We start from the raw sequence: 12831 nt of genomic DNA, 5'->3' as shown, positions 1-12831 counted from the left end.
CCCTACACTTTTTTTTTTCCCAAAGGAAAAGGTAGTTTTTAAGTAAAAGCAAAGTACACTCCTGAGAAGTAGGAATGGGCCTAAGCAGACAGAGGAAGAATGACCCAAAAGGTATACACATTTTCTTTCATTAACTGTATTAGTCATATGAACATTTCAAGAAAATATATTATAGAAAGTGCCTTTTGCTATATTTGATTGATTGATTTTGTGAATTTTCCTAAGGAAAGGAAGATGGTATTTCAAAACATGGTGGCCTTTTTCCCATCATTTTTTCTTCTCACAAGGAAGAAATATAATTCTTTCTAAATGGAGGCATCATTTCTTGGGACCTGCCTTTCCCCTTGTGCTTTCTAGACTTTTAAGTTGACATACAACACGAGAGAAAGTGATAAGGTAGAAGTCAAGAAGCCATCACATTACTCAGACTTGTGAAATATCTGGGATAGAATACTATTTCTTTCCTCTGTAAAAGAAAAAGTCTCCGAATTCCCTCAGTAACACTATACTCGGTCACTCCGATGAATATTCAGCCTATTGGTGGTTGTATGAAAAACAAACTGCTCAGAATTACTAATAGCTTTTAAGCCAGATTAAAGAGAGCCAATCACACTACTGATTGAAAACCTGTTTTTCACTAGAGTACGGTCATTTCATTTTTACCCTTGCTTTCTGGTAATAACACTGACAACCGACTGTGGTGGTTAGTTCTGCGAAAAAGAATGAAATGGTGGTGGGGTGGCTAATCAGACTTTTGCTTTATTTGTTTTGTCATTGCTATGGTTTGAACATGTCTCCTCGAAATTCGTATGATGAAAGTTAGTTGTGATGGAATTAAGGGAGTAAACACTTGGGGCTGGGTGGCACAGTGATAAAGGAACCATTGTGACCCACATGAGAAGTTTCCAGGTTGGCATTCAGAGACCTCCCTGAGCATGCTGGATATGGACATGCCTATGATTCAGAACTCGCTGAAGCCAAAGGTGGATTGCAACAACAACAAGACTTTCTTGGGGGTGCTTCTCTCTCTCTCTCTCTCTCTCTCTCTCTCTCTCTCTCTCTCTCTCTCTCACTTACTCTGTCCCTCATTCATGGAAGAAAGAAATAAAACATTTTAAAAAGACAGTTAAAAAAGTTAACCCAGCTATGGCATTAAGAGGTGGGGTCTTTGAGAGGTAACTGGAATTATTAAGATCATCAGGGTGAAGCCCTCATGAATGAATTCTAGTGGATTTAAAAGAAGAGAAAATAAGACATAGACAGAGACACATGCACACTCTTGCTCTGTCTCATCATGTGATGCTCTGTGTCACCTTGGTCTCTGCAGTAAGTCCCCACCAGCAAGAAGGTTCTTGCCAGATGTAGCCCCTGGACCTTGGCCCTCCAAACTATGACCTGAATAAGGCTTTATTCTTATAAATCATCGAGTTTCATGTATTTAGTTATTAAGCAACAGAGAACAGACTAAAACAGAAATTGGCACCAGAGAAGTGGATCTGTCGTTTTAACAGCAAATATTTGAAGATGGGCTAGAGCCACTATAGAGAGTCCCCACTAGGGCAGTGCCAAGTGGAACTGTGGGGTCAGGATCTGGGTAGCATAAGTAGCACCACCACTTGAAAGGGTGGAAGCTGCATGAAAGGCCTGGGTGTGGTTCCTGGGTCAACCCAAATATACCAGATGAGTTTTATATGTCTGTAATCCTGCCTAAGTGGGAGGCTGGAACAGAAAGATCATGACAGCGAGGCCCTTTCAAAAATACTTATCTCTCTGTCTTCTCTTTCCTCTCTCTCTCCTTTCCCCAACCCCCTGCCTTCTCTTTCTCTCTTATAAAGGCAAGAAAGAAAAAGAAGGAAAGACATAAAGAACAAAGAGGGAGAAGGATAGGGAAAAAATGTGAGATTGGAGATGCCACAGTGAGTCTCAACCAGGGAATGCCTAGTGGAACGGAAGAGGTGGGGTTGCCGTCTAGACAACAGAGCTGTGGAGCTGCCAGCATTTAATGCCAGCATTTGATGCCAGCCTGTGGGAACTGCAGGCAAAGACTCCGACTGAGAGAACTGAAGCACAGACCAAGCCCAAAGTCACGGAAGCAAGGGTCTCCAATGCTTTGGGAGCCGATACCTGTACCAGTACATCCACAAAGTAGCTCATGGGGTGAAAGGTTATTCTGGAGTACTGATACTGAATGTCTGCCCTCTTGAATTTTAGACTTGCTTGGGGTCTGTTACTTCTTACTTTTTATGAAATTGAAATTCCTACTCTAAGCCTATCTCACCACTGTATTTTTGAAACATATACTTTGTTTTGATTTTGCAGCCTCACTCACAGCTAGACTTTGAACTTTGAGTTGGTGTTGGAATGCATTAAAAATTTTAGGGACTATCAGGATGAAATGGATGTGTGTGTTTATGTGTGTGTGTGTTTAAGAATGATTTCATTGGGACCAGCAGGTGGTGTGGTGGTTAAGGCGCTAGACACTTCCACATGGCTGACCACGTTTTGAGTCCTGGGCTTGGCGGCTTGCTTTCTCCCTTTTTCTCTCTCTCTCTTCCACTGTGTCTCTCTCTGGTCAAATTAAAATAAAATGAATGAATAAAAATATTAAATTTAATAATTATTTTTTAAAAAAGAATTATTTTATTAAACATTATCTATTCATTCATTTATTTTTAATTTTTTTTTCCTTTGAGAGGTTTTCGCTATAGGACGCGTGCACTCGCCAGACAGACAGAGAGACATAGAGACAGAAAGCGAGAAATCACCCCCCAGGGGGGATGGTCACACCGCAATCCCTTCTCCTTCATTCTCCTCTTGGGATCTTGGGCACGCACGCACACGTGCCCGGTGTGAGTTTAAGCCACCGGGTCCGAGAATCAAACCACGGTCGACTACATGGGAGTCCAGCGACATAGCCATTACGCTAACTGCTGGTTCCCTTATTTTTAATTTTAACCAGAGAGGGACAGAGTGAGTAAGAGAGAGAGTGTGTGACAAAGCAACCACCAGGTCAAGGACTCGAACCATGGTCAGCGACATGGGAGTCCAGCGCCCTTAACTACCACACCACCTGCTGGTCCCTGAAGTGGATGTGTTTTTTATGTGAGAAGGACATTACATTTAAGGGTCAGGGATATGGAATGCTGTGGTTTGAATGTTCACCAAAAATTCGTGTGATGGAATCTGGTTGTGTCAGGATTAAGGGAGTGAAAACTTAATCCAATTATGGGATTAAGAGGTGGGGCCTATGAAGGGTGACTGGAATTAAGGTCATCAGAGTGGAGCCCCCATAACTGAATCCTGGTGGGTTTATTAAAACAGGGGACGTGACAGAGACACAGGCACTTGCACATCTCACCTCTGCCTTGCCAAGTGATGCTTAGTGTTGCCTCAAGGCTCTGCAGAGTCACCACCAGTCTCCCTCATCATATGTGGCCCCTGGACCTTGGACCACCGAACCATGAGCTAAATAAAGCGCTAATCTTTTACAATACCCCATTTGTCATATCTGGCTACTAAGCAACAGAAAACAGACTAGAACAAATGCTTCATGTTTATGTTTCATGAACTACTTCCAAAATGTTAATAAAAAGAAAACATATTAAACACATAACATTATTGAGTAGACAATATAAAAGCTGTAAATTTCTTTGGTGATATTTCCCCCTATATGTTGAGGATATGGAACATGATTTTCAGTTCATGAAGTTTCCTGACTGTGGATTTTCCTCAGGAAGAAGCTTCTTCCCAGGATCACAGGCAACATTGGGCGGTGCTTAATGCTACTCCCGTAGGGGTCCTGCCTCCCGTGATCACAATTTGGATGGCTGCTAGTATCATGAGCAACACATAGCGTCTACATTTTACTCTAATTCCAGAAACAGAAAATATTAATGGGGCGCTTGTTAGTATTTATGTTCTTTACAAGTTAAGCACTTCCCCAACTGATCCAATCACCAAGTCATTGATTATCCTCAAGTAGCCTGTCAGTCAAAGGCTGCACAACCACAGGGCCCAGCGCAAATCTGAGCTGCAAACCTATTCTTCCTTCAGAGTTTTTAACAGGGAAACATGCAATATCAAAAAAAAATAATTGGGGGGGAGAGGTTTTTGCTATAGGGCACATGCACTTGCCAGGAAGACAGAGAAAGAGAGGGACAGAAAGTGAGAAATCACCCCCCTAGAGGGATGGCCACGCTGCAATCCCTTTTCCTCCATTCTCCTCTCGGGATCTTGGGCATGCACACACACGCGCTCACAGTGAGTTTAAGCCACCAGGTCCAGGACTCGAACCACAATAGACTACATGGGAGTCCAGCGACATAGCCATTATGCCAACTGCTGATCCCAGGAACATCAACATTTTTTTCTCAACCAAAACAGTTCCTCTCCTCTTCATAATAAAATCTATACAATTCTACTCCTCTATCCTTGAGATAAGAAAATTAGCAGATTAATTCTAGAAAGCTGAGTCAGTATAAAGTTCCCAAAAGGTGTAAGACATGTAGTTATTATCAAATTCTCCATTAAGGATGAGCTAATATGCTTATCTCAAAGCTAGATGGATAAATTTATATAGACTTAACTGCAAGGGAAATAACTATTTGGGTTGAGAAAAAAAAAAAGAAAAAAATTTGTGATGTTTCATGCTTCACTGTCTAAATCTCTGAAGAAAAAAGGTAAAGTTTACAGCTCAAATATCAGCACGAGCCTGAAATTTATAAGCATTTGTAAGCAGATACCAAATCAACCAACAGGAATTATACTGTTGAAGATTATTCTAAACCTTAAATGTCAATCTCTAGTGATAGAAATTCATTCTATTTACCAAAGAATAGCAATTCTGCTTTTGATATCAAAAGCTAAATATAAAGTCAAATAAACTGGTCTTTTAAAAGTTCTTCAATAACACAGATTTGAAACATCATTCATTTAAAAAGATGATAAATTTCAATGCTCTAACTTTATTTGCTTTCAGATATTTTAGTTAAATTTTTGTTACATATTATATGTAGTTATCTAAGAAGGAACAAGTGATTTTCTGTCTTAAAGATCTAAGTAGAGAAATTGGGAGAGACTGGATTTTAATCGAGATGAATATTTCCTTCCTTTATAGTTTAGGAAAAGTGAATTATGGCTAAACATTCAAAATAAACCTGCCTCTATACCTTTGAGTTAATACCATCTGCATTCTCCTTTTCCTCACAGATCATTGGAGCAGAGATCAACTGTCCAAACAAACAGAACAAAAGAAGAAAGAAAAAGAACAAAAGAGGAAAAGAAAGGAAGGAAGGAAAGAGAAAAGAAAGAAAAAAAGCAAATTTTAAATAAGAAGAGATACAATACTTACCTGGAAAACGTGATCAACTCAGATGCAGAGAGACTGGGAAGCCTTAAAGGTTTTAATTAAAACATGGTGCCTGTGTGTGGCAGTTTCTTACTTTGGTACTTATATTTAAGACATGGACCATTCCCCCAAAAGATAATCAAATAGCTAAGACTAAAAATCAAGACCTATGGACCCTTCATTTCATTTTCTAATTGCACGTAGTGGAAAAGACAGAGTCATGACATTAAAGTGGCACAGTTGGCAATTAGTTTTGCTTCCCTAACTCCCAAAATCTGTTTAATTCCCTACGTTTTGTTTTAAGAAAAATATTTCTTCCTTCTCGGTCATCCAACATGAAAATCCCAGTAATGACCTGTTTGAATCTGTAAAATACTGAGAAGGCCCTCAAGTTATAGCCCAATGTCTCTCATTTATTATATTTATTACTTTAAAATTATTTTCATTTACCATTAATGTTTTTCAATGTTTCAAAAAGGCATTTATAACCAGTGAAAATTCCAGAAGGCTTAGATAGGTAAAGTATATCCTGAAGAATAAAGAGAAGGTTTAAGGAGGCTTATGAGCACGTTTGAGTTAACATTTATTCTTGAAACTACAAAGTCATAAAATAGGGTGAAACTTTCCTAGTTTTAATATAAATTGTATGATTTGATTTTAGTCTCTTAATATAAAGAAACCACCAACTGTGATGCACAGGATATGCTGACAATGAACAATATAATACTAATTTACAACATAGACTCTGGGAGTAGCCACTGGCTAACAATTTAATGTGACACCAAAAAGAAAAAAGTATCCTATGGTATTGAAAATTAACTTCAGGATTAACTGTTAATGATGTGGGAAATCTCCATTTTCCAACTTCTAGTTTAAACTGAGCCTATGGTCCCAGAAAGAGTCCCTCTTCCAGCATCATTTATTGAATAAATTATCATAAGCTAAAGTACTAGTTATAGTACTAGTAACCCAGAAACCCATGTGGCAACTATTCATTAGTTAGTGTCTTAGTCCATTACTGCACTGCTAACAGATATGGTTGACTCTGGGTGATTCGTTAATAGTCAGGGGCTTGTTGAATCACATTTCTGGTGGCTGTAAGGCAGGACTCACATCAGGCTGGCATACAACATGGCCAGTGGAAGTGCAGAAAATGGCAGGCACATGCAGAGAGAGAGCAAGCTGTGGGCAGCTGTCTTTTCTAGCAACCCGACCTTGCAAGAACTTACCTTTTCTCATGAGTTCTACTCAATAGGTCTTGGGAGACATCATTAAACTAAAGGAGTGGCACCTTACTAATACAATCACCATGATTCAGTCACTGCTCACTAGGCTTCACCCCTTCCCAACACCAAATTCCAAAACATGAAACATTAGGGGGCAAACCATTTCCAAACTGTAACAGGATGCAAAATATCAGGAGTAAGACAGACACTTTCTCATTAGGCCAACCCACGTGACCAAGAGTGACCTCGAAGCCCAAATATTTCAGGGCAGTCCTGAGATTTAGTACTGCCTTTCTCCCTTCATCTCCAGGCCACCCTAGGATGTTTCTAAAACCACTTACAGTTTTTCATAGTGACTGTTTAATAAGCTGTGCCAAGGATCACTTTGGTATGGCTGCCACTTCAGAACAGGAGCACATTGGTCTGCAAGCATCTCGTTCTGACCCTCATTGTCATGGTCCTGTATTTCACTGCTGTGACTCGTACTTGTCACTGAAAAAAAATAGGTGGGTTAGATCCTCCCTCCCATACCACCATACTGTTTTTCCTCTCAAACCGCTACATGGAGCTAATGAGTAGGCCAGGTGAGAGACAGTGTGGCCATGTGGGAAGTGACAAGTGACAAGTGCCAAGAGGCAGGAGGTGTTCTTCTGGTCTTTCCTCATCTGCGAAGAAAGCACCTTGGGGCTAGTAATCTCTAAAAAGAGGTGATGGACGCTTGTCTCCAATATCTATCTACCCTAACTTCTTGCTCAGTTTCCCCTCACTTCCAGTCTGAGTTACTCCAGTGAAGTCAGTTTCGAGCCCCACGAAGTCAGATGACCAGGTTAGGTCAATCAAAGTACAGCACTCAGGGGACCAGCAGTTAGCGTAATGGCTACGTTGCTGGACTCTCCTGTGGCCACCCGTGGTTCCAGTCCCGGACCTGGTGACTTAAACTCACACCGGGGGCACATGTGTGTGTACCCAAGATTCCAAGAGGAGAATGGAGGAGAAGGAACTGCGGTGTGGCCATCCCTCAGGGGGCGATTTCTTGCTTTGTCTTTCTCTGTCTTTCTGGTGAGCGCACATGCCCTATAGCAAAAACCTCTCCAAAAAAAAAAAAAAAGTACGACACTCAGTACTTATAGCAGTAATTGTGTTAGGGGTGGGCGCATGGCCTAATCCGGTCCAAGCAGAGCGGATCTCAGCACAGCAGGACAGGACATGTGGGTTCAAAGCTGCTCACTCTCTTCCATGATATTTGAACCTGTGAGATGCAGCCTCAAGAGCTGTTGGTACCATCTTGGGTTACAAATAAAAGGCATCTAGTCCTCATGATACAGTGTGAATTCTGAGGGCCAGTGCTAAATGTGGATTAAAGGAGCCAAAAGATCCCCTGGTTTTTGATTTTTGTTTGCTTTTTTTGCTTAAGGCATTTTGAGGTTTTAGGTTTTCATTCATTGAAACCAATATATTCTAATCTGCTACCGGTAACGTTTGTGACACCGATTCTATGGTGCAATTAACTTTTTTTTTTTTTTTTGGAGAGATTTTCACTATAGGGCACATGCGCTCACCAGACAGACAGAGAGAGACATAGAGACAGAAAGTGAGAAATCACCCCCCAGGGGGATGGTCACACCACAATCCCTTCTCCTCCATTCTCTTCTTGGGATCTTGGGCACGCACACACATGCGCCTGGCGTGAGTTTTAAGCCACCAGGTCCGGGACGCAAACTGTGGTCGACTATGTGGGAGTCCAGCGACATAGCCATTACGCTAACTGCTGACTCCTGGTGCAATTAACTTTTTGAACTTAGACAAGTTACTTATTCACTTAAGAGTCTTACTTCCCTCAACTGAAAAAAAAAAAAAAAAACCTGTTCATTGTGTAAAATTACACGGAGAAACTGAGATACTACGTAGAAGTAAAAGCACTTTCAGAAGCTAAATCCAACATAAAGTATAAGAGAAGATCTTGTTCATGTGCAATGTTGACTACATGAAATGATTGTTTCATTTGTCAAAAATGGTCAAACAACAATTTCTCATGTGCAGTCTACTATTTGTGCATAATTCTTATAAGTTGTCTTAGTTGGAGTGTGTCCCCAACTCCATCGTTCTAATGTAAAATGCTATCCCTACATTTGCAATTTCCCGGTTCTAACTCCCCTCCTTTCTCTACTGCCTGACATCCAAAGAGAAGCAGTGGATGCTCATGAGGCCAGGTGCTGACTGGCAGAAATACAGCATTCGCTCCTGTGGAAGGTGCTCACTCAGCCCACAGCCTGAAAAATGCAGGGGGAGCTGCCAGGTTTTGTTTTACTCCTCTGATTTTCCTTTCTTTACACTTTCATTGAGAACTACCTAACATAAATAAATAGAACTACTTCAGATTGGTTTCTATCCCAAATGTTACAGAAAAAAATTTTTTTTTCCTTGGAGTATCCTTATTAAATGTCACCTACTTAAAACATGTTTTTTTTGTTTTTGTGAAACACCAGTTTTGGAAAGATTTCTCAAAATCCTGAAACATTTTTTTTCCAGCTAAGAATATGTGGAGATAGACAATACAAAGAGCTGTTCATGCCCTCACTCCTTTAAAAGCTACCTGGCCTAAAGAGAAAAATGGAAGGGAAAGTAGGTGGCGTAGTGGTTAGGAGTGCTGGACTCCCACATGGCTGACCACGGTTCGAGTCTCAGACCTGGCGACCTACTTACTCACTGTCTCTCTCTCTTACTCTTGCTCTCACTCTGTCCCTCTCAGATCAAATTAAAATTAACTAAATAAATAATTACTTAAAAAGAAAGGGAAGGGAAAGTAAAGTAACAGAGACACAGAGAGAGAAAGAAAGAGAAAAAGGAAGAAAAATGGAAGGGAAAAAAAGGAAGGAAGAGAAACTTTCCATGCTTCTGCTTACAATAAATTCAGAGAAAGGATGAATGAAACTGGTTCTTCTTTCTTTCCTTACTGGCCTCCAATAGAAAAAGGGTCAAGGAAAGAAAAAGAGCTTGGAGTCTGGAATCAAATAGACTTGCATTTAAATGACAACTACACTTAATGGCTAAACTGTCTTAGGAAAATGACTTAAACTCTTTGAGCTCCAACTTCCTCATCTGTAAAATGGGAGTAACAACACGCTGCCTCCCCGGGTTGTTGACAGAATTCAACGTGGTAATGTCTGTGGAGTGCTTAGCACAGTGTCTGCCACCAGTGACAGTTCGGACAATGGTACCTGCAGTCATTATTTGTGGCACTATCATTATTGCACATAATTGTTTTCAGTTCAGGCCACACAGTTTTTCCGAAGACATCTTGAAAAATATTGGGTAGTCAGGAAAGTCATGCATTTTGCAAAGAAAAATACATCAGGACTTTTGCAACGACCTAATACTTCTGTTCTTGGCCTCCATGGCAACTTTATGGATGTAAAACAGCTACCACATGTGCCTGACGAAACCACCTAACTCGGGCCTTTCCTCCTCTAGCATAGCAGCAAGGACAATGTGCCAGACAACCAGCCAAAGGCCGGCCCCAGCTCCACTCTTGCAGATGCAAATGGCAGGGGCTGGGGCATTGTCCTCAAGTATAGCATTTCCTGCCCTTCCCCATGACAACAGCAAGGGTTTGGGAGCAGTCACTCCAAGGAGAGTGACATGTGACATGGTTGTGGCCTCCCTGGGAGCTAGGCGCCAGCCACTAAAAACTCAGAGACCAGAATCTGGGACCATAGGCCCACACTGAAATTCTGGGCACAAGCCTGAGCCCCATGCTGGAACTTACTCTTGTTACTATACTACTAATAATGAAATCTGCTACTTGGAGTGCTTTCTGCTCTGTCCCAGACATGTGACACAGTATTTCATCAACTCCTTAAAACATTTCCAAGGTAAGCATCCTTTTCTTAAAAAAAAAAAATTAAAAAAAAAACCTCTTTACTGAAGTATACTGCACCTAGGAAGAATACACAGATCATGAGTACACAATTTTCCGCTAACTACTAACACCAGCCAGTTTAGAGGTTCAGCAGGACTGCAGCCAGGAGCTAGGCGCCAGCCACTAAAAACTCAGAGACCAGAATCTGGGACCATAGGCCCACACTGAAATTCTGGGCACAAGCCTGAGCCCCATGCTGGAACTTACTCTTGTTACTATACTACTAATAATGAAATCTGCTACTTGGAGTGCTTTCTGCTCTGTCCCAGACATGTGACACAGTATTTCATCAACTCCTTAAAACATTTCCAAGGTAAGCATCCTTTTCTTAAAAAAAAAAAATTAAAAAAAAAACCTCTTTACTGAAGTATACTGCACCTAGGAAGAATACACAGATCATGAGTACACAATTTTCCGCTAACTACTAACACCAGCCAGATTAGAGGGTCAGCAGGACTGCAGCCATCTTGAAATTAAGAGGATTACAATCTGACCAAGAGGTGAGTCATAGGGAGATCTGTTTGAGGAATGGTCAAATGGAAAGCCAGGAATGGGCATTTGAAATACAACAGGAATCAGAATAATTACACAGGGAAAAGTGACTGGCTCTGATGGAGTGAGGGATGATCTTCACATGCTTGTATCTTGTCTCCATAATACAAGAACATGCTGAGCTCTATCCAGCCAGTTTGGGGGTGCTTGCTGGCTGTGTCCCTGTATCCTGGCTGCAGAAATAAAGAAACTACCTCCTTCTCCAGTCTCTGTTTCTCGTTTCATTGACCACAAGTAGAGGGGAATAGGCTTAGTTTGGTGGTAACAGCAAACAGTGACTCTGAACAGGATCAATTAGCAGATATCACCCCTGAAAACTTCCTGTGGCTACTGGAACCAGTTTAGTTCCAAGGACTTTCCAGGTACTTGCCCCTGAGTTCTTCCACTGGCTTTAGCTGGAGTAAGAATGGAAGTTGGGAGCAGACACATTAACTTTGGGGTAAGTAAAAGCGGATTATAAACCAGAGAGTCAAAGCCGTTTACCATTCAGCTTCTGTTCAACAGCAGGGAAACTCTGAGTACTGTGGGAAGGGAAACTAGACTTGTTTGAATTTGGAGCACACTTTTGTAATCTGTGGCCCTTCGTGGTGAGTGGTTGATGTTAGAGAAATGAACGTTGGGCATAATGCTCGAATTTGCTTCTTGGCAAGTCCTGCTGGCAGTGCATACTGGACCCTTCTTCCCTGTCTCTGCTATTTGGGTTCAAGGGAGCAACTTTATTTCAGCAGGCACTGTTTTACGTGATTGGGTTCCCAAGGAACCAATTTGGGCATTTGACGTTTGTTAGGAGGAAAGACGGTCATCTGTTTTGGTCACTCATTTGAGTAGGGGATGTTTGTCTATTTGAAGTACTGTTTGAAGGAGGGAAGATGAAGATAAGGTCTGAAGGATACCAAGTCTGCTTGTAACAGATTAATAATGGGGTGGACCTTTTCAGTTCCATCTCAAATTCCTTGGAAATAATAAGAGCAAGCAGGTCTACACATAGCTATGATCCTGTGATCAATCCATGTCCTTTATGGTGGATTTCAAACCTTCTCGGTTCTCTGTGTGTTTATTAGTTTCCTTTCTCTCTTTGCTCTGCCTACTTTGAATCTGCCGCTTTTTTTTTTTTTTCACTCTTTTAAGGTTTTAAGATAAGAGGGAAGGATTAAAGGCTGCTTGCAGATTTTGTCCTTCTTGCTTGGGTTCAACCAGTTCTGCCTAAATTGTAAACACTCCAGATTTAACTCCTTAAACTCATTTGTAACAGAAAAGGAAAAAAGGGTTAATTAGGTTTTTGAAAAATCAGGCTGCTATAAAAGTTGTGTAATATCTTTTGTGTGTGTGTATGCTTTTAACTACCTTTTTATGGTATCTCAGTTTACACAGGTAGCAGAAACATATGATTTTAGAGATAAATTGATAATAAATGAGATTTTATAGACTTTTCAGAATATTGGCGAGCTTAAGGTTATGCTATGAGATGTTAAATAATCAGATGTTTGAGTCATCTTTAAATTGAAATAATATGAAGTATAAAGCTTGCCACTTTTGGCTCTTTCAATCTTATAGAGAAATTATATTGGATAAATTAATAACAGTGCTTTATTCTACATTGAAAAATCTATCAAGAAATCAAATGGATTTTAAATATTCTAAGATACATATTCATAAGCCATTGGTATACAATAATTCAAAATTGCTTGCTTCCTGAGAGTTAAGGTTTTTAAGAATTGAAAATTCTGGCTATTATATACATGCAAGATTAGAAAAAATTAAGGGCTTTTTTTTTTTTTTTTTTTTGG

At 40.6% G+C, this 12831-nt stretch overlaps 1 protein-coding gene across 1 annotated transcript in view; it reads right to left on the bottom strand.

Moving 5' to 3' along the window:
* MYRFL (myelin regulatory factor like) overlaps positions 1–12831 on the bottom strand; it is a 109911-nt gene that overhangs the window by 66765 nt on the left and 30315 nt on the right. Inside the window, exon 6 of the mRNA XM_006146200.1 lies at positions 6915–7065. Coding sequence (XP_006146262.1) covers positions 6915–7065 — 151 coding nt within the window. The remainder of the gene's footprint in view (positions 1–6914; positions 7066–12831) is intronic.

This window comes from Tupaia chinensis, unplaced genomic scaffold (genome assembly GCF_000334495.1).
Source record: "Tupaia chinensis unplaced genomic scaffold, TupChi_1.0 Scaffold000168_1, whole genome shotgun sequence".
Lineage (NCBI taxonomy): Eukaryota > Metazoa > Chordata > Mammalia > Scandentia > Tupaiidae > Tupaia > Tupaia belangeri.
The sequence above is the reverse complement of the archived record's forward strand: the minus strand, read 5'-3'. Positions and strand labels throughout refer to the sequence as shown.